Source organism: Urocampus carinirostris, chromosome 6, assembly GCF_059441175.1.
Source record: "Urocampus carinirostris isolate Australia breed hairy pipefish chromosome 6, RoL_Ucar_1.0, whole genome shotgun sequence".
In the NCBI taxonomy this organism is placed as follows: Eukaryota; Metazoa; Chordata; class Actinopteri; order Syngnathiformes; family Syngnathidae; genus Urocampus; species Urocampus carinirostris.
This window is the reverse complement of record NC_142354.1, coordinates 35408300-35430324: the sequence shown is the minus strand read 5'-3', so window position 1 is coordinate 35430324 and position 22025 is coordinate 35408300. Positions and strand designations below refer to the sequence as shown.

Here is a 22025-nt window from a genome sequence, read left to right as displayed (position 1 = left end):
CTCTTTTGGAGTGAGTGTAAATCCCCATAGTAAAAATATTTAAAACCAAAATTTATATTTTACTGAAATGACATAACTGAGCAAATTTAAAAAACAAAAATTTTACTATGAATGCTTAATGTATTCAGAATCTCCCGTACTCCAGACGGTCTTTGCATACCCCCAGGAGTGCATAAAACCACTGCTTAAAACAAAATTGAAATAATTCAAGCGAAACCATTTTAGGACCGTACAATCCAGAAAAGGTCCCAAGTACTACCAAAAGAAACAACTACTGTACAGTAATCGCAAACATTGGATCCTGCTGTCATCTTGTGGTGAACCGTGTGTACTGCACATGAGAAAGTATTGAAAATTAGTATCCGATTATGCCACAGTGAAGTAATAGCCCCATTACTACTATCTCATTGGTCCCATACTTTGAAAATTCTGCAGGGGAGTCCACTGCACTCGGTATGATCACGCACAACAACTTAAGAGCATGTTTACAGGGAGATATTGTACAAATATTCATGAACCTCCAGCGTAATAGCATACAGCAAGTGACCCGATGTAGTGCTTATCTTGCCGTCCCATTTTTTTACACAAAATTCTCCAACAAAAACAATGAAACTGAAAACAAATATTGAGGTCGTGGTTTTTTTTTTATGTAGAAAAAAAAAATACACATAATACTACATTCACAGAATAAAACGAACAAAGAAAATAATAACAAAGTAGAAGCTTTAAAACCAACTTTTACCATGAGTCTGTGCGTGGTTTTCATAGTTTTAAGTTCATGAAACGTGGCCTTCATCGCCAGTGCCAAAGCAATATCCATTATCACCATTTTGGTGACGGTTTACCGGGTTTGTGTTCACAATGTGTGTCAGACAGGGCCGGGGCAAGACCAGTTTCTGGGAGTCTCTTGAGAGTACTGTGGTGATGTTAGTCTAATTCCTTAAAGCGTGCAAACATGGCCTTGCGCACGTTTTGTTTGTAGGTGCCGTGATCCCAAGCGGCGTGATCCTTCTTCTGCCGGCTCTGGGGACAAAATTCAAAACTTGGAAGTCAAAAGGAGAGAACTGTGTGAAATTTCAAGTTGAGTCGGGCGTACACTTACGGGTGGCGGTTCTGAGCCCAAACCGAGTCTGTCACCGCCTTTACTGATCTCCCTAAAGAAAAAAAAAACAGTATTCGTATTTCATAGGTGTCTTAACATTTGTGACAATCAATCAGAGTTTGTAACACCTTTCTCGTGGCCAAATTCAAGCACTATCAAGGCCAATTTTAAAGTACCAGTAAAGGAAAAAAAATCCAGCGCCCATCAAAACAAGTTCTTTTTGGTCAACTTTGATGACTAAAATTAAGTTGATATCTTGCTGCTAGCAAATATTTTGTGCTGTTCCCATCTATGATGTACAATCTTTATGTGTCAACGGGCTGCTATAAACAGACATTCTTCTTCAACAATGCACACACATTCTTAATATGTCACAATTGTTTACAATCACGGGAAGAGCTCAATAGGTGTTTGGTAACAGTTGAGTTCAAAACGGAAGATCAAAAAAAAAAAACGTACGATATGAATAAAAAGCAGAAAAGGAGCCAAATTTGGCCTCATTTTAATGATATTGATTGCTCCGAAACAGAGCGAATTCAATTATTCAATCAACTGCTGACCTTTTTCCCTAATTATTTTAATATACACTTTTTTCAGTGTTTTTCAGGGAATCTGTGTCCTAATTGGTTACAATAAAATTGTAAATAGTGAATTGTTTTGCTGTGACTAAAACACTGCACACAATTGGATTTTGGGCTATCATTGTAATACTGTTACATTTTTGCTGTAGAATATTTCACTCTCAGAATCCTATAATGGCCCTTTCCATATTTGACTTCTTATGGATTTTGTCTTGAGTCGTACCTGGATCCTCCAGCCAAGCTGTTATGACGATGTTGCTGTTGCTGGTGGTGATGTTTTCTCTTCTTCTGTTCAGGTGACTTGGCACCGTCTTTGGTGCTAAGCTGTAGAGGCACATTTAGGTGACAGAGCAAACGTTATGAGCGAGCTAATTGATGGGAAACAAAATCACACGTGTTACATTCACACCAAAAGCAATTAATATAGGTTTAAATGAAAAGCTACATTTTCACAGACAAAATATCCAAACACCACAAAACAACTGCTTCCTTTCCCTCACTTCTTTTTCCTGGTTCTCCAATGCCTCCAGCTCTTTCTTGGACTTCTTGATCCTTAAGTGGATCTCCATGTTTTGCTGAGAAAAAAATTAAATCAAAAATGTTAAAAGTAAATACTGATGGCGCTAGCAATACCAGTAAGATGAACCGTACTTTGTGTAGGTCTGAAAGTTGTTGGTGGCGGACGAGCGCGTCCTTGTTGGGGAACTGTCTCCTACACAGTAAGCAGGCCATCTTCTTCCAGTCCGTTAGTTTGTCTTCCCGCTCGACGGGCGGTGCTTTGCTGACTGGAATGCCACGTGCCACCTCTTCTTTATCCTCTTCCACTTCCTCGTCGCTTCCGGCAGCGTACTCTGACGCCAGCATGCTCAAGGAGCCCATCGTTCGCTGACGACATAAAACATGTTAATACAGAGTGCTGACTTTTACTAAAGTAATCTAGATTTTAAATCGCACCCCTAAAGGGGTCAGAGAACTTTAGTTGTGTGCCACATTGGTTTAAAAAAAAAAAAAATTGGAAGAGGGGCCAGGCCAGTACGAAAAAAGATTGTTTTTTTTTTTTTTGTATCCGCCATTAGTCTCAGAGCTAATACACGAGGAAAAAATAATGTAGACTTATTCAATACTATGAATAAATATACATGCATAAATCTACAAATGCACGCTGTATTTAAGTTTATAATTGTCCATAAATAGCTTACCAGATTTTCTGGACTATAAAGGGGCACCTAGAAACCACTCATTTGAAAGAAATTCCAAAGAGTGTTTTAAATTCTGGTGCGCCTTACAGTTGCAATTGGAAATGCATAAATACAAAGAAATTATTCTGCATAAGGGCGGCAGTAGCTCAGGATGTAGAGCGCTCGTCTGGAATCAAGCGATCCCAGTTCGAATCCCGGCTCGTCCGTGTTACATGTCAAAGTGTCCTTGGGTAAGACACCGAACCCCTAATACCCCCAATAAGCAGGTTAGCGCCTTACATGGCTGCAAGGCCGCTATTGGGAAATGTGGAGCACATTGTAAAGCGCTTTGGGAAGTCATTGACTTGAAAAGTGCTATATAAATGCAGATCATTTCATTTCATAAGGTAACCATGTATAAATGAATCATTGATTCAAGCAGTAATATCCGATTTCAAAAGAATTATGGTCTATGAAAAACGTTTTTTATCCTTGGAGTTGTAGTTTAAGCACAAAATTTGATTATAATGGAATAAAAAAATCAAAATACAATATGTCTAGCTCGAAAGCTTTTCTTTTCATGAGTAAAATTTGATATGATAAAACGTAACATAAACAAATGGCTAAAAATGCAAGTACAGAAAAATATAGCCAGCTATTTGAGTGTTGCCCATGAGTGTATTACACATTAATGCTTCATAAAAGTATAATTTTGAATGGAGGTGATACACAAAAAATCTGGGGAACGAGAGTGGCACCAAAATAAAACAATATTTCATTAGCAATACTATATTTTACCAGGTGGGCGCCACTAGGCTGTACTTGCCCAAGACACACCAAAGGGAATGGTGTCTCTACAACCCCGTGGGTAAAGGATCCAACCAACCAACCATGTTATAAAGCCTGACAGACTGCCTGTGACCTGCGGGATTTAGTTTGGCCTACAGCATTGCACTTAATCTTCAGGACTGTGGATTTTGAGCATTATTTTGTTTCCCCAATTTCTTTTTAATCAGTATTATGGCAACCTTGTACTGGGATCAATATGGTACTGTGGGTTAAAAATTATCATGCCATAAAAGACAAATATAAGTATTGGGGGTTATGCGGTAAAGTCGCAACAATTCAGTGGTTTTCTATAAGACTAGCAGGAAAGTTAGGTTAAATCCTTTAGATATTAGGAAATCCAGTACAGTAGCAGGTCAACGGCAGCTTAGTAGTAGGTCTGTTATTATAAATATGTTTATTTTTATTATTATCATTGGTGCCGCAGTGATATTTCGTAACTAGTCGCATTATGATGTTGAGGGATGGGTATTACGAAGATTAGTGTAATTATTATAATTATTGATATCTGACCTATGTAATAAGTATTGTTATATTAGACACAAGAGAAGAGGATTTGTAAAATGTATTTAATAGGGAAGATAAAGGGGTAGGGAAAATAAGCACCTGCTTCTGACTACCCCTTTTCGAACATGTTATGTGACATTATTTTGTTGTTGACTCAATGTTCGAAATAAAGTTTTTATTCATTCGTTCATTCTTCAATGTAACAGGAATCCTCGTCATGCCATACCTTTGACCTTTCATCTTTTTTCAAAGGAGTGAGAGGCTTCTTGAAGAGCTCCTCACAGCCCGACTTCTGTGAATACAAAACTACATGAACGACTTGAAAATAATGGCGGATGCTTAAGCAATTTGTATTGCCCTAACCTTCCTCTCAAAAACGGCAAACGCTGCATCAGCAGACTTTGATTGCTTGCCGTCGTCGAATGCGCTGCCTTTCAAAACAGGTGACGGCGAGCGCACAACTTCCTTTTTTTGGTTCTGGATTTTGGCCCAGCGCTTCATATCCTTCATTATCTGAGCAAGAGGTAAATGAAGCCATTTATTGTCTTATTCTAACATATACGTGTGATATTGCTTTGATTAACAACCTTGACAGCAGCGATACTTTTTGGTTTCTCGTCTTTTCTCTGCGAGTCGTCGTCTTCTTTCATCTCAGGGGATGGCGTTTCTTGGACGTCAGCAGGAACCGGCGGCGTCGTGCTCGGCAACGGAGGCTCTGTGGGTTTTTTCATGTCTAGGGGAGCATCAGCAGCCGGGTTGGAAAGAATTGCTTGGTCCTCAGCGGTCATGACGACAGTCTGGGGCCCATGAACGCCTCCAGACACCGGGATGTACGTCTTTGCAGCCGCGTCCCAATACAGGTACTCTTGGCTCTGAGCATTGTAGAAGTACTACGGACAAAAACATATGCAAGTCTTTGTTCGGGGTAAAAACAAAACAGTATTGTTACCACTTGTTTACTCACTCTTGAGTTAGGGTCATAGTACAGGGTGGTCTCGGGGTCATAGTAGAAACCTGATGTGGCATCATACAAGTAACTGGACGTATCGTGTGCATCAGCATCTAAAGGGATCAAAGGAGAAACTGTCATAACCTGAAGGTTACAAAATAACATTTTAGAATGTCTTTTTCACTGTAATCTAATGCAGCTCATGTTTTTCGTGCATGCCATTTTTCTTGAGTGTCCATTATGCAATCAAGGAAAATAAAAATATCTTAAAAAACCCTCAAATTTTTTATTTTAATGTGTAATACTCGTGATAGTAGTGGTACAAGTATCAACTGGCCTTTTATAGTATTTACTGAATACACCAAGGAACAAGACATTACCATAAATGTATGGCATTAGTTTCACTTAATTTCAAATACATTTTTGATTTTCAAATGGAATTATCCTCATACGTGGAAGGAATTGTTTGAGGTATCATCAAAAAGTTGAAATTAGAATAAAGTGTATATGTGTAAACAATGCCCAGCTGAGTTTATAGAGCCCTTATGAATTCGTTTCCACAGCGCATATTTGCTTTCATTTAATATTAAGCGGAGCTGTTAGGGAGGAATAACTAGATTCAAGGTGGTAAAAACATAACACTGCTATATTCATGACCAATTTTGAGTGTAGCATCATAAAAACACATGCTTGGAGAAATTGATGTGGAGAATTGATAAATATTACTAAATCTTTGTGTTTACATTTTGAAGACTTTCAAAAATTGGATTTAAGACATCTTAATGTGAATTAAGGCCTTAATTTTAATTTGTATTCGTGAGTGCAGCATAAAATGGTGAAAGAAAGAGAAAGGCATGCTTCTAGTAGAGTCCAATCGCAATCCAAACCAACCCAAAAAAGAAAGTTTTTTTCGAGTGTGTCTTAGAAATGCATGTACCTTGCAAAAGCATCATGAATGAGCTTACTGAGGCTCCGATTAGGACTTTAGGCCAGGAGATGGAAGCAGGGAGTAACACATTTATGTGACAGTGTGCACTGATTCGCCACTAGGCCGTTGTCACTTAAAACAGCTGAAACACGTGCATCCAAAAAGGGAGAAGAATGGAAGCCTGAAGGATAACACTCCCAAAAACCTGGAAGCTGCTTCCATATGACATGAAAGCAGATTTTAATCCTCCTCAGCGACAACAAAAGACCAAGCAACTGTACCGGAGGGGCTGAAAAGAGCGACTACCATGACTTGGCCAAAGCTGGTGTGGGTGGCTAACTTTAGCAGCTTGCAGGAAAAAAAGCTGAAAAGGCTAGGAAATGTAATAAGTTTAGTGTGTTTTTAGAATTGGACACCTGCAAAGGATATTTCACAAGACACCAGTTAGACTATTTTGCGCAGTGTTGTTCTTTGTTTTGACCATTAGATCATGGATGCTATCGGCCAGTTATTTTTCCTGTTCTTTGATTATCCACACCCTTTAAAGCTGATCTGTTTTTTTTTTAATATTAAGTTTTAATAGGGGATGAGCCTCAGAACAGGGATGGAAATTCTTTATTTGAAGGCTTATTTGCCTGTCCTCTTTCCAAGTCAAAATTCAATTGATGTCTTTTCTCGTAATTTTGAGTGTCTACCAGTATAAACGTAACAAAAGGATTAAAAGACGAACCGGAACTTGATTACAGCATTGGGACCCTGAATCATGGAACGCAGCGACGTTCGCTTTCAAGACCAGTTATGTGAAGTGGGTGAAACTGAAGGACTAAGCAAGCTTTATTTACATGTAGCAACTAACAATAACGGCAAGTTACAGTCTACAGCAAAGTGACTAACATTAAAGGCTAGAGAAGGAAAAGCGGGAAAATGTTCCAAGAGGACAAGAACCAGATACCCAAATCACAGGACTTGTTGACCAATGCATCCAGGGCTCAGCTGAGAAAGGTAAGAAGCCATTAAGTACGAAGGGCACCACGCCGGGACATACTACACTTGCAAAATCGTCCTTCGAGTTTCTGTAGTATTGAAATGGCGGCAAAACATGACCGCTTCTTCAATAATATAATAGAATTACAAATCGCAAACCAACAGGTCTTTAAAAATATGTATCATTTAAATAATGTTCTCTTTAAATGGATGACGTGTTTTTACAACACTAAAACCCTGGGACTTTAAAGTAATTGATTTTGAGGAAAAAGATTGTATACATTGTATACAAAAAAAAATCTGGTACTGCAGTTACCAACATGAAGGTTAGTGTACATAAGCATCAGTTGGGGTAAAAGGTTTTACCGATAAAACCTTAGATCATTATGTTTATCCCTAAAAGTGTTGAAATAAATCAAAGCCGACCGTACGGGAATAAAAACTGTTTTGGGCCAACAGCATTATTTTGAGTTTCCATTTCACGGGATGGGTTTCTAGCTGCTCTGTGGCTGGAAGTTAAAAAATATACCGTGTAAGATTTTTGTACTCTGAAACGACTAATATTCTACACTTTGTCTAATCATACCATATGATGGATTGGCTGTTGCAGGGGCATTCTCAGACACATGAGCTTCAGGCGCCTTGTAGGAAGGTTCCACAGCTTGACTGGCATTGTCAAGACCCTATGAATTGAGAAGGACATTTACCTGTACATGTTAGACAGCACCCAGTTTTACCATAAAATCCTAAGTACCTACCTGGTTAATGTTGTCGTCAACTGACAGAGGTGGAATATTGCTACCAGTCGGCAAAACTCCTGGGAAAGAAAAATCACCATATTTAGGTAAATTCACAAACAAAGCTATTGAAACCCCACACTGTGAGAAAGATGTTCAACCTTGCATTTCAGGTGGTTGCTGCATGAACGAGGGCGGGTAGGACGCCTGCTGTTGAAACAAAAGAGGAAAGAATCACCTGACAGATCTGATCATTTCCATCACTACAAAAGAAAGAGCAAAATTGACCTCCATCGTGCCACCTCCATGTAGATAGTCTGGAGCAGAGCTATTTGGTTTGTCAAACTCTCTTCTGGAACTATAAAAAAAAAGATTTAAAAGGGGTCAATACCTAACCGCCAGTGGATTTTTAATATTTTCAACAAATACGGTGCACCAATTTACCCCTGGTTCTTTAGGGGTTTTGCAATCTCTGCATACACTCTCACTCCATCAATATAAAGGGAATTAGGCTTGCTGACAAGGACGTCCACCAAGCGTGTCACTTGCTGCAAAGAAGGAGATTTTCAGGACACATTGTAGATAGAATAAAAGTATGCTGAGTTTAAGGACGCCACCTCATGGGAATCCATATCGACAAAGCAGAAGCATTTTGCTCCAGGTGTTTTGGCCTTGATTAGACGAACATTCCTCTCATCCAGATATGCGTAGGGATCCAAAGCTTTGAGAATTTCCTCTACTGTTGTGGTGGCCTTTAGATTTTTTAGAATCATGGCTGTATTGGAAAAGCAAAGAAATGCAGCCTTATCATTGTATGTATCCATTAATATTAGCCAGAATGTGGCTAAAATACAAGTGCACATACTTTTGCTGTCTTTGAAGATTGAATTGGACGGATGGGAATTGGAGGTAGGAGAGTTCTGTATCCCCTGAGATCCCCCCTGCATCTCACTTTCCTGCAGCTGAAACTGCTGCTCCACCTGTTGCTGCCAAGCCTCGGGGGTAAGGTCGGAGCCACGCTGCCAATCGGCGCCCAGTCGTGCCACTGCACTGTCTCCAGGCGTTGACCCGTTTTCACCAGACTCAAATTCCAAGGGAGGAGGCAAGATGTGATGGGATTCCTTGTGCACCAATAATGGAAACAAATGTCAGCTTTACCCCAGAATGTAGGCGTGGTCATTGCCACTAACAAGTCCGTTTTTTTTGTATAGCCCTTAATCACAAGGAGTCTCAAAGGGCAACAAGTATCTCCACTCACATTACTTACATGAACACTTCTTTTTCTGTCATCTGGATGAGAGTAGCAAATAGACAAGGAGCTAGTGCCAACCTTGAGGGAATCCTGAAACAACAGTATAATAAGGAAATCAAAATGAGCCATTACTAAAGTCAATAAAACCTCAAATAAGACCAATGACACCCAAAATGCTCGATGGCATGCGTGCCTAAGTTCGTGTCCTGTTCCAGTACCATCCTTGAGAAGCAAATAAACCTAACTCAGTCAGGCTACAGTAGGTTGCCATCTATCAGCAAATGCTGAATCAAGTATTGATAGTTATTATTCTAATTTAAATAACCCGCACGGCTGAGGTAAACCATAATAGCCCCAATGTGTCCACTGCATGATGCGCTGTTTGAACATTAATTCAAAATTCCTTTGAGATACTTTGATCACTGTAGATTCAAATGAGTTCATTTTGCAAACCCTTATCCACACAAGGGTCACAGGGTTGCAGGAGCCGATTCCAGCAGACTACAGGCATTTGGCAAGGGACAACCTGCCAGCCAATCACACTCACTCATGCCCTCATTCCCAGGGACAATGTATACAACCCGATCCATCTGCCATGCATGTTTGGGACGTACGAGAAAAACTGGAGTGCCCGGAGAAACTCCACTCACATCCAAAATTCACATTAGGAGGTAAATTAAAACCCAGAAATCCGGATCCGTGCAACATACATGCTAACCACTCAGTCAATACACCGCCTCTGTATAGTTAGCTTATTACTCAGCTTGTTATCAGCTTTACAACTCAATTCTGACATTCATTACAGATTCAAACCACAGGACCCTTCCAGATCGCAATCACCACAACTCAGCTAAAATTTTACATACAGTATATGCATACTTAGAAAAACAACCTTCTCTCTTGCACAGGTCCACGAGTGATTCAAAATTGAAAAGATTAAATATGCATTGAAAGCCACAGCATGTATAAGGTATCAATCTACCGAACTACCATATGCAGTGAGATTAATGATTGGCAATACAGTTAAACCAGGCTATCTGAAATAATACATTCCTCTATCATCTTAAAATAGGAACGCGAGCTGAAGCGAGCGCATTCTGTTTGTCACCATGTTCACCTGAAGTCAAAACAAAGATACTAACTTAACTTTGCAAAAAATCTTCAGATCTTAAAAATCCCGCAAAAACCTTTGCAACACTTAAACATAGGAATATCACAAATCGAACAAGAAGAGAAATCTTAGATAAGATTGCGTAAAAAAAGTAAAAAAAAAAAAAAAAAGCAGGTGGTGATCAATTTCTTTAAAAATGTCGGGTAATATCATTATGAAGTATATTTTTGCCATAGAACTTCAGGCATATGTTCAGCACAACCCAAGAAAAATATTGAGGGGTATTTGAAGACCTTTCTTCAAAGTTACATCAAAAAGCAACCAAAACAAGGTATTTAAACTCATTCAACCAGCTTGTAGTTTCAACAAAAGGTCAACATTCCCAAGAAAAGTGATCACACGTGGCAAAATCTTTCCACCGAGTCTATCAAAATATATTTTGAGACCAGTCTCTTGGGATTACTAAAAAGTGCCCTTCTTAATTAAAAAAAAAAAAAAAAAAAAAGTAAAGTCAACTTCAGTTATGAACATCAAAATCAAGTCTCATTTTCATATTTTTATCCCTATGAGTACTTTCACAAGAGAACCTTACGCGTTTTTTTTCCCGTTACACTAGTTATATATATATATATATATATATATATATATATTATATACCACAGCCATATACCCCTAGTGGGGGGTGGCTAGAGTCATTTCTGACTCTTTTTGGGAGATCGATTCAGAGGAGGGGATTCCCAGCCCCCTCGCTCAACCCAACTGAGGTGTTGGGAGTCATTAGGTGACCAAACCCCCCAATTCCAACCCCTAATGCTGAACGCCAAGCTGGGAGGCAACGGATACCAATGTTTAAGTCTTAGGTATGACTTGGTCGAGGCTTGAACCACAACCTCCCAGTCTCGGGGCGGGCGCCATACCCCCAAGGCCCTATTTTTAGAGGTGAAAATTTCTCGACACTTAACATCCATTTTTCACAACTTTGTTTTTTCAACCACCATTCATCACTGCTATTCACTACAGTTGGTATTTGTGTTCATAGAACGTTGTCTGATACTTTTCCGCCAGGAAGCAATGACTTGTTTACAATAGGCTTTCATAACAAGTGCACTTTTGTCTTAAAGATACACCTCCATATTTTGCATGCGACTTTGCTACTGGTAATTTCTTGGCATGACAATTTTACACAATGAAAGAACTGCCAATACTTAGCAGTGCCCACAACAGCCCGTTTCTTCTAGCATTTGCGGTGCTCATGCCAAAACACTCATTTTTCGACAATAAAAAAATCTCATGTTGAAACCTTCACATCACCATCTCAACTACTCGGTTCAACAAACAAAATTAACTATTTTAAGAAAGTGTGCACCTTTGGAATTTTGTGCGTAAAAGTCATATCAACTCGCCTTGTTTTGGGAAAAACAAAACGACGAAGGTCATTGTAGAGGATATTTGGCTGCAATACCGTTGCAAGACCATAGTCCATTTACCAAATAAATACAAACAATAGAAATAAAGGATTAGGGGGGAAATGGGGTTTCTGGGCACATCTCACCCATAGGAGACTAAAGCAACAACAAAGACCACTCATTAGAGACTACACTTCCCATTTCCCCCAAGTTGAAACCTCGAGATTCTGCTCAGGACAAAATGGCCGCAGATAGAGAGGTCTTGCCTGAGCAGTTAAAAGGTGGTGTCTGCAAGTTCAAAATAGTCTACTCGCTGAAGCCATCTTTTAGCTGAATTCATCATTGCAGCCTCAGTCAAGATGCTTCTGTAATGCGTCCACGAACGTGCCTCTCTTAACACGGGCTTGAATATTTTTTTTTTCTTTTTCAGGGTTTGGGTTGGCATTGGCACTGTATTTGAGACCGTCCTTTTCTTTTCCACTTTCATCCAAAATTAAAGAAAACCTTGCGCACGCGTGAGAATTCACTGTACCCCAAGCCCTCCGCCTCCTTTCCTCAAGGTTAATATGGGAAAAAAAGTATATATATATATATATATATATATATATATATATATATATATATATATAAAAAGGCTCTTTGAACTCAGCTGGGCATTGTTAACTCATACTTAATACAGATAATATTTAACTTTAAACTTGTTAGGAACCCTCAAACTATGCACCCCAACTTAAAACAGTTAATTAAAGATTTTACTTTAGACAAAGGTACGAAAAAAGATGGGTCCATTGGATTTTACAACTTAATATTTTGTCCAGATATTGTTTGGGGTCAATAGAACAACAATGACTGATGGGTTTATTTCTGTAGTCTCCAATCTATTAATTGCCCCCTCGACCTCCCCGTAATCCTGTTGGGAGAGGCGGCCTTGGTCGAGTGACGAGGATGGGCCACCTTGTAGGACTCCATGAAGTGGACTGCGTCCTCGATGTTTAAAAACTCCACATAGGCCGTATCGTGGCTGTAACCTGGGGACAGCATTTGAAATACAGATGGGCTTTTGTTAGTCAGTTCCAATAAGCACAGTAATCCTGCCATAACAGAAGAAAACAGTGCGTCAACACATCAACATGAAAACAAATTCTTCTGCAATGGAGATTTTGTTATCAGCCAAAGTACTGTACCTTTTAGGAACCCAGCAAAATTAAGGGTTTTTACCCTAAATCAGTCTTTTGATAACTGACATCCTTCGGCATTGGAAAGCCTTAACAGTGCCGTGGCCTTGTTAAAGACTCAACAAGAAGTCATATTTCGATTGCAAGAGGAACTTCTGTGGCGTTTTCCGTGGCTACAGACCAAAGTGGCATTGTGGGGATATTTAGCTTTGTAAAATTTTGAGTGTAAAAATATCCCTAAAAATACCTAGTATGTTCACAAAACATTCATTGGAATAAATCAAAGTTTTGACAATGTACCTACATAGACGTCTCTGATGGACACACAAATGAGAATCACACTTCCACGCAAGGTTCACAGCGATTTCTGCAACTGCTGGAAATGGCCAAACATTCGCAGACATGGCAAATGATGGCATTATGGACTTAAAAGACAACCACCCTCCCAGGCCCTCCTTCCTATATGACCAAGGATCATACACGCCAAGAACAACATCAAAAATAAATAAGGAAAGACACAGTGGAGCGGAGGTCGAACCCGCGTAAAATCAAGGGACGATCGATTGCCCCAAAAATTTCCAAAAGCTCACGGTCTTTACCTGGGACAACGTTTTTAATTGTCATCCTCGGTGGTGGTACCCCATCTGGCAGCGAAAAGGCACCAACAATCTGCGGAAACAAATGTATGGCCCCTCGTTATTGGCGGTTAATAAAGAGGAAAGGTGGAAGCCCAAAAGTGTATGTGGATTTGATTACCTGCTCCATCGTAGCAGACTTTGGAATGCCAGATACAGATAATGTTCTGGACACTTTGCTATCCAATGATGCGCTCCTGTAATCTTGATCCTTTAAGTATCCCCAAAAAATCCATTATGACCAAAATAGAGAATTAGGAATTGCAACAATCAAAGCATATTCTGCGATTTTAGATGACACATTAATTTCAGCTGGTAAAAATCCACTTACTTTGGAACCAGACGCACTGAATTGTGGAAGAACATCTGATCTGGATTCTTCAATCTGTGGCGTTTGGTGTAGATCCTCATGTTTGTACTGAAATATCCTTCCAGAAGCAGTCCTGTAATCTATGTCTCTATAGTCTTGGTCCCCGCTTTGAAAACCTTCGAGTTCTACCATCTCATCTCCAATCCGTCCTTCATCACGTTTTGTGAAACCACCATTTGGATTTTGGGTCCCAAATGTGTGTCTGTTCTTGGGGTACTCTTCAACACGCTTTGATTTACGTTCTGAGTCGTTTTCAGGAAGCCAGCGATTAGTCTCCTTTCGCGTTCTCTCTGAGGGAGAGTGTCTACCAAGTAATGGGCAATCCGTTTTAGGAAAATGATCACCATGAGGAAAGTGGACATCTCTTCCTGGAAGGTGAATTGGCAGTCTGTCACGCTCAACAAAAACCGGGGGAGGTTGATTTGTAGCATCTTTCCTAAAACCAGCAGAGTAGGGTGGCACGCTTTCGTCTGAGAGCGGGGGTTTATCTTTTTGTCGACGTTTCCATTCTTCAGCAAGAGTCATCTCTTCGCCGCTCCTGTAGTCCATAAGGGGACTTTCACTGGATTCTCGCCCCTTAGTAATTTCATGCTGGTCATTCCCAACTTTTAAGATGGATCTTTGTGACCTGCCTGCATTAGAAGGTATGCCAGCCCTTTCCGTTGGAGGGGCATCATTTCTAAATCTCAAAGGAGAGCGTTCCCTGCCTATAAATTCAGGTGGCTGACCCGGGCGATCTCTGAGGTCTATGTCCGATTCAAATTTACCTCTTTGATTAAAAGGTGGTGGTCCTCTTCTATCCATCTCCATCATCCTCCTTTCATGGGGAGGCACGTCCATGTTGAAACGCCTGTTGTCAACGTCGGTTGGAAGTCGCAAATCCCTCACGTCATCATTATTCTCCCTTCTATTCATTGGAAACCCTCTTCTCCCATCCATGTTGGGATTTTTGAAGGGAGACCTATCATCATGGAACATGTCCCTTTCTCTTGTGTCCATATATCTGTTGTCTTGTCCCCAATTTGGCAAGTCAGTGCCTCCTATATCAAACTCAGAGAAACCCGGCGAATTCATATCGTCTTTGCTGTTACTGTCAAACTGCCCTTGGAAATTTAAATCCGGAGGTGGGCCAGATCTGAAAAAATCTCTGTCCGGATTTCTAACATGCATGTCACGTGGATCCATATCATGTCCCCACATAGGTGGCTGTCCCATACTTCTCATGTCCATGTGTGACAGACGGGAAGGACCCATATGGCTCCTTGGTCCCATATTCATGCCATTTCCACCCCAAAGATCAGGCAGTGGAGGATGTCTTTCCCTAAATATTTCTTCCCGGTGATTACCTCTGAAATGGAAAGTTAATCATCATCAATTGTTTAACTGTCACAAAAACAACTATTCAAATGCAATTTATGTATAACAAAAACAACTCTCCTGCTTCCTAGTCAACTTTAAACATTCCCAATCAAATCAGTGCTCATGGTATTATGGGAGTAACAAACGATATTGGTATCGTAACATTAACATTCGTGAATTTTATCCCAAATCTCTGATATTGGCACTCAGATACATGCAGTCCATTCCAGTTTCTGCTCCCATTTTTTTTAATCAGAAGAGATAAAGAAAGCCAGGACTTAAAAATATATATTTTTAAATTCTAATTCTTGTTGGCTGTAGATAACCTAATTTTGAGGAGCAGGCGTAAAATTAAGGTTGATAATACTAAAAATGAATTGACTTAAGGAACCAGAATGGGGAAACGGATTGTTATTCCTAATTCAGATTATATGAAGGAAAAACAAAACAGAAGGTAGAATTTATTTGGATATCGGACAATTTTGGACAAAACGCCAGGCTAAAATATCGGGATCAGGTTACAAGTCAAAAAGTTGTTTCAGCACACCCCTAAACAGACTTTTTCTGACAATATATACAACAAAAACTACGAAATACAAGAAAAAATAAGTTAAACTCCCCGAAAGCTGTAGTATTATAGAGCATTAACCAAAACATTATCACAGCATCAGCCATTTAATTCGTTGTGATGATAAAACTCATTGTTTTGTCATATTTTTACCATTAGAAAGGAAGGAGCTGGGTTAATTGGAAGAACTCCCACCTACCCTCCAATACTCGGATGAGCACCACTCCTTGGGTGGCACAAAAGCCCAGTGGTAATGTAATTATAAGTATTCAAAATATTTGTGCTTTTCTGATCATGTTAAACTGAGAAGTCAACCACCAACACTAACATTGAACTGTATAAAACATCAGTTTACTTACCTAAATGGAGGTCTTCCCCTGATTCCTTGCCCTGGTCCATCCCACATTTTCTAGTGTGTCACAAAAAGAAAAAAAATTATACAAATATCTATCTAACATGCACTTACAATAAATTCAGTTTGTTTTTTCTATTCTCAGAATCCCCAATCTTGAAAATAAAATAAATTACCAGTAAATTAAATAAAAAGGCTCAAAGACATCATCCAAATGTTGTTTTCTTTATCAATGCCATATTCCTGGAAGGAGGAGTAAATTCACCTCAGCTTACCCAATCAGTGAAATCCTAAATGTTGAGATTTGTTGTGCAAGCATATCCGAAAACCGATTGTCTAAAAAGATTGTATCATAAACTATAGAGGAACTGCAGCATGTAGTGTTATTTATATAAAATCCAATACAGGCCATTTTAAAATGACCCAATATGGGCAGAGGTTCCATGTGCTTGTTTGCCATGTTCTAGTGCCTTGAGTTGTTTCAAGTAAGCATTATAAACCTTAATTAAGTTCTAGAGCAACACGATGAACCAAAATCGAATTGATATCGTGATGCGACGTAGTGCGCTAGTGTAACCTCAAAACACTGCACTTTTTTAGGGATATATAGTTCCAGTTTGTTTTGATGGAATGTTTGGCCCTCAAGAATTTTGAGGTTTAACAGCGCCGGCCAATCAGTAGCGTGTTGTAATGGCATCAGCCAATAAAGGCTAAGCAAAGTTTGCAAGATGTGTGAGCAAAACTTTGATGCGCTGGTGTCAGCGCTTAGTCAAACAGCCAGGCGCACAACTGGACACCAAAACAAAAACGTCAGCTCGTACCTTTGGCAGCTCGTTACAATGAAAATTAATTAAATGTGACCCTGAAAAAAGTCAGAAGAGCGCAAAGAAAAGCTGATCACCAGCGGGTGCTCCATGGATTTTTACTGCACCTGGGTATTGACTGTGGCAGGGTCAGAAGGGATGGCTAAAAGTTAGACTAACAACTTCTACGGCACCACTGTCAAACGTGGCTCGTCATCAACACCTGATCCATTACGAATGAAATGGACGACTTGGAGCTACCACTCGTGGAAAACTGCTATATTTGTGATTCGAGTGTTTTAGATCATTACAAAGATCTTGCAGAAGTCGCGGTTACCAGTCACTAGCATGTAGCTAGCCAACTGCTCTCTAAATCGCTTTCTTACATTGAAAGGATTAACCCTCCAAATTCGAAGTAGTTTTGTAAAATGACGATAAAGTTTGTTTTATTTATAACTATATAGTTTATAGTTATTATTATGTTCAAGTCGTATACTCTCAGTCTCTAAGGACGTCATCACAGGGTAAGTTTGCATGTCACTATGTTTAAGTTTTCCCCAAAAACCAAACATGCACAGAAATGTACTTTTTTTTTTATTAAAAAAAAAAAAAACACATCAAAATTGCATTATAGGTCTGAAAAATAATCACAATTAGGTTTTTTCCTAAACCATGCAGCCCTGATATGAGCCATTCTTGGACAATGTACAAAATGGATTCTTTTGTACAGTTATTTTGACCAAGTAGCCTCTCCATGCTCTATTTATAAGTGGCTGGGAAAAGCAGGATTAGAAGAGAACAGACTGCTTGTCATAGCCTATATCGGAGGTAAAAGGGATAAAGTCTGATACAATTTTTGGTTGACTAATGACCATTATCAATACAAGATTGCCGCAATCATGACAAGCGCATAAACCTGCAGTTGAAATTTTCAGAACTTGGCAGTTATTTGTTGCATGTCTATATTGACCTCAACACAGATAAAGACAAACGTACGTTAACTTCCTATAATGCTTGTCCATTCCATTTCTGAAGCAGTGAAATATTGTAAAAAGGTAATAAATTGAGACCTTTGCGATAAGAAAATTCTGGGATTTTGCAATGTTGTACAAGTCCTCAAATGAAAAACTATGAGATCCATTACTCAAACTAAAATTGGTATTTTGATGGCAGATATAAGTAACTTCTTAAGAAAATTCTACAGAATGTAGGGTTTTAGTGAAAGAGTTTAATAAACATCAGGAAAACGTTGTCGAAAGACACATTTGATACATAAGTCGCAGAACTAGCGGCACGGCAGCTGGGCGGTTAGCGCGCAGCACCAAGGTGCGGAGGTTCAGAATTAATTTCTAGCTACCTAAGAGTATTTAGCAAAATGCAGGTTTATATAATAGATCATGTATTTGTTCTTATTATTGAAATCAATATTTGTTTTGAATACATGAACTAGGGGTGCAACAACGAATCGATACAATCGTTTAAAATTGATGATTAAAAGCGTTGGCAACGAATTAGATCATCAATTTGTTAAGTCGCGTGATTTAAGCGTCGCTGAGCCAATGACGTCACATGCAGCGCGAGTTGGCGAGCATAACAGCGAGGTGCAGTGATAATTAAGGCGCTGTTTTCAAAGGATATGGTCAGTTCAATTCATGAAACACGACGGACACAGAGAAAACACTTCACAAAACAAATATGTGCGTCACTTGCAAGCTTTGCAAAAGTGACATGGCACGGGAGCACCACGATGGTGAGGCAGCAATCAAAACCAAAACATGGAGTCACCAACGAGGATGAAGGGAGCTCAGAAGAAGGGTAAGCCACTAAATTATGTTTTTATTCATTTGTTAAAGTGTGAAAACGTAACCTTTGTCTCTGGTAGCTGGCTGATGTTAGCATTTTCTTTTTAATTGATTGATCACTGGGTGTGTGTGTGTTTTATTTCAGTTAAATCATCTTAAGCAGTGTTTAAAAACACAAAACTTTCACACAATGATGGTAAGATTAAGCATCACTTTTTAATTTTGTGACAATGTCCGAGAGAATAAGTGAGAAAATGTATGGTTAGTCTCTGGTCGCTTGCTTGATGTGCTAGCATTTGCTTGTTAGTGACTATGTGTGAGTGTGAGCAAGTTACTTTTTATTTCAGCTAAATGAAGGAATGAAGTTAATTTGGGCACAGCACAAAAAAACAACAAAAAAACAGTACCAACTAGGGCTCGCGAGTAACTGAAATCGAATCGATATCGAGATATGACGTCGTGCGATAGGTCAACCGCACAAGTTTTTTTTTAAAGATTCATACTTCCAGTTTGTTATTTGAGTGATGGAGTGTTTGGCCAACAATAATCGTAACATTTCATGGTTAACAGCGCCGGCCAACTAGCCAATAAAGACCAGGCGAAGTTTGAATGACGTTTGTGCGCGACTGATAGGTTGGCGTAAGCGCTCAGTTAAGAAGCCGGGCGCACAAGTGGCTACCCAAACAAATGGCACGGCTCGTAACTTTCGTGGCTCGTTACATTGAAAATAAATTCATTAATGAAATCGGACTTTGGGTAGTCAGAAAAGTCTGAAAATCGTGCAGCCTTAGTACCAACCACTAGTTAACAAAAGGGAACAACACATTATTTGCACCAAACACGAAAATAAAATCACCAAAACAACACAATATTATCAGAAACATGTGCTCAAAGGGAGTAGGCTTAAGCAATGTTTATTAATGTTTTATGAAAAAGGTAAATTTGCACATAATGGTGTTAATATGTTTAAGATTAAGTATCAAGTCTTACTTTTTTGGCAAAATCTGAGTGATTATTGTGTCCTTGTAAATTGTGCCACAGTAATAATCATACTATACATTCTTATTTTAATAAAAAAAACAGCAAACGATGACAAGCTTCATGGTGGAAAGAGACATCATGCACACCACAGCAAGCAGCTGTCATCATTGAGAGGATCCTCAAAATGATCCTCATTGACATGTTCACATTTTTGCATTACAATGCAAAGTTCTGAAAAAGGAAGTCTGTGTGAGTAAACGAGCAAAGGTTATGGGTTACTTTTTGCTTGTTAACGTTGAAAACCATAATACTGGGTTTTCATATTTGCATTTATTTCTTGTTTCAAAAGCTTATGTCCCATTAAAAATCAATATTACTATTCTTTGCACTTTTAAAAAGGATATCTGATACATTTGCATGTTTACACCATTGATGTGTATGCATTTTTATCTATTGTTTGACAAACACTTGGAATGTTAATTTGTGTCATTGGGTTCAGAATATGCAATGATTTCTTGTCCCAAAAGCTCAGATCCCTTAAACAACAGTAATGCCCTTTTTGCACATAAAAAAATAATAAATACACACATACATAATATATTATATATTTGCAGGTGTTTGGCATACATTTAATTGTAATTTGTTTGTGATTTCATAAACACTGATTTTTGTTTTGTCTATTTTCTTATTTCTCCCAAAAAATGTTAATATTTGAATAATGGTCTGCGTTTATAGAGCGCTTTTCAAGTCAACGAAGACCTCCCAAAGCACTACAATTAAGAGGAAATTAATAATGTGTTTTTTTTATCCGATATATCAATTTGTCCGAAAAAATAATAGTCAGATTATGCATTATCGAAATTATTGTTAGTTGTAGCCCTAAATGAGGGTTTTTATTCTACCAGGAGAAGCTTTAAATAAAAAAAAAAAAAATTAAAAAAAAAAACATTGTCCCTTTGAATCCCCGATGTGTAATAGTTGACCACTAAATGGAACTGTGTTGTCTGGTAATTGCAACACCCTTTGCTGTCTGGTAATCCTGAAAGGGGGATACCACATGTGTGGTCTCTTCTCAAGGTTTCGTCATTTTCCTCATGTTGAGGTTTTTGAGTTTTCCCTTGCCCTCATGTTAGTTCCAGAACTGGGGATGTTGTAATAATAGTCTGAAATAATAGTCTGTGCAAATAAATGACTTGGTCCGGGCAAGGGCCAGTGCTGCAGAGCACATCGTGGCAGCAGGATACAGGTCAAACAGAGTGGATTCCACTGTATAAAAGAAGTACAAACTTCTAGATCTATGATTTTTTTATACAAAAATTAACATGATATGAAAGTTCATGTTTTTGCCAAGTATTCAGATCGATAGTTTATTTTTTTTACCTAATCAATTTATTTGTACCTTAGGGATGCACCAGATATTACGGTACACTGCCCCTTTAAGGAATTGCCTGGCGTGTCGTCTGATAACAGATCGAGGGCTACTTCATTTCAATGTAAGAGTAGTTTGAAGCACTTTAAAACGTTTTCGCATTTATAAAAATGGGGCACGGCAATCAATAAAAGAATATCAATGCGTGCAATCCTAAGAAATCAAGTTGAATCCGTAGGAGTTGTCCATACCTACCATTGCAAATGTTCGAAATTCGATATGCCAAAAGGGAACACTTTACTGTACTTTGCAAAGCCTAAGTTATATTTACCAGGGGAACAAGGCTGCTCATGTCAATCAATGTCTGGTTGCATGCTTTGCTACCAAGTGGGCCAAAATATAAAGGCCCGCTAACAATAAATGAGGTTTTCGCCGCGTAGGCAAACGTCCAAAATCGCAACCGATTCGAGCTTTGTCGGAAGATAATCAATTATCTTCGCGTGGTGTTTCTGCAACCAGCCCAATACAATTTCAACTTACGTTTGCTAGCGCTTATTTGTGAAGGCACGGTTTTAGCATTAGCTTAGTAGCCATTCTGTTTGGAAAGCTCAGTCCCATTAGCTACGCGGCAAACGTATAGAACTGGGAAGTCCCTCGCGATATTTGTGCAAACAACTACGCTTTTTAATCATTTTGGACCCACCTCGGCCGCTCTGTAGGGTCGTCACCGAAGAATTTGGAACAGGGTTGAAGGCGAGAAGTAATCGAGTCGGGCTACCAATGGCTGCCAGTCACGTGACGCATATACCCAGCGGGACACTTCCGGTGGGCGTAACTGAGAGACAACCTGCGCGGGGGATCCTCGTGTTACGAGGTTTTCTGATCGTTATAATCGTCAAATAAACAAAAGGTTGTCGTTTACCGAAGCCTGAAGCCCCCACCCCCGTCGTAAATCGAACCGGGCTTTTGTTGTCCGTTGAAATGCATACAGCAATCCCTCGGTTATCGCGGTTAATGGGGACCGAGACCA

The 22025-nt window shown here is 39.3% G+C and overlaps 1 protein-coding gene across 2 annotated transcripts; it reads right to left on the bottom strand.

The window, feature by feature from the left end:
• Positions 1–625: 625 nt before the first annotated feature.
• Positions 626–21837, bottom strand: rbm6 (RNA binding motif protein 6). 2 transcript variants are annotated; one of them, XM_088338854.1, is made up of 23 exons: positions 21699–21837; positions 16048–16097; positions 13723–15109; positions 13513–13602; positions 13356–13425; positions 12536–12609; positions 9080–9154; positions 8678–8933; positions 8430–8587; positions 8257–8360; positions 8101–8170; positions 7974–8022; positions 7834–7892; positions 7662–7758; positions 5179–5276; positions 4802–5104; positions 4578–4727; positions 4441–4506; positions 2335–2568; positions 2184–2258; positions 1907–2007; positions 1103–1154; positions 626–1023 (listed from the first exon to the last, which is right to left on the bottom strand). In XM_088338854.1, exons 2-23 carry the CDS (start codon positions 16092–16094, stop codon positions 928–930), a joined length of 3711 nt encoding a protein of 1236 aa, XP_088194980.1. In that variant the 5' UTR covers positions 16095–16097; positions 21699–21837; the 3' UTR covers positions 626–927. The 2 variants fall into 2 exon arrangements, with proteins under 2 accessions (XP_088194980.1, XP_088194981.1); XM_088338855.1 differs by having other exon boundaries at positions 7974–8019; positions 21699–21836.
• Positions 21838–22025: the final 188 nt, after the last annotated feature.

Excerpts from the sequence above, each read along its gene's own strand:
- rbm6 (XM_088338854.1), bottom strand. The coding sequence starts at position 16,094 with ATGTGGGATGGACCAGGGCAAGGAATCAGGGGAAGACCTCCATTTAG. Across the intron at positions 8,023-8,100 it reads ATGGAGGTGGCACGATGGAG|CAGGCGTCCTACCCGCCCTC; the intron begins GTCAATTTTGCT and ends TTGTTTCAACAG. Across the intron at positions 2,008-2,183 it reads TGGAGAACCAGGAAAAAGAA|CTTAGCACCAAAGACGGTGC; the intron begins GTGAGGGAAAGG and ends GTGCCTCTACAG.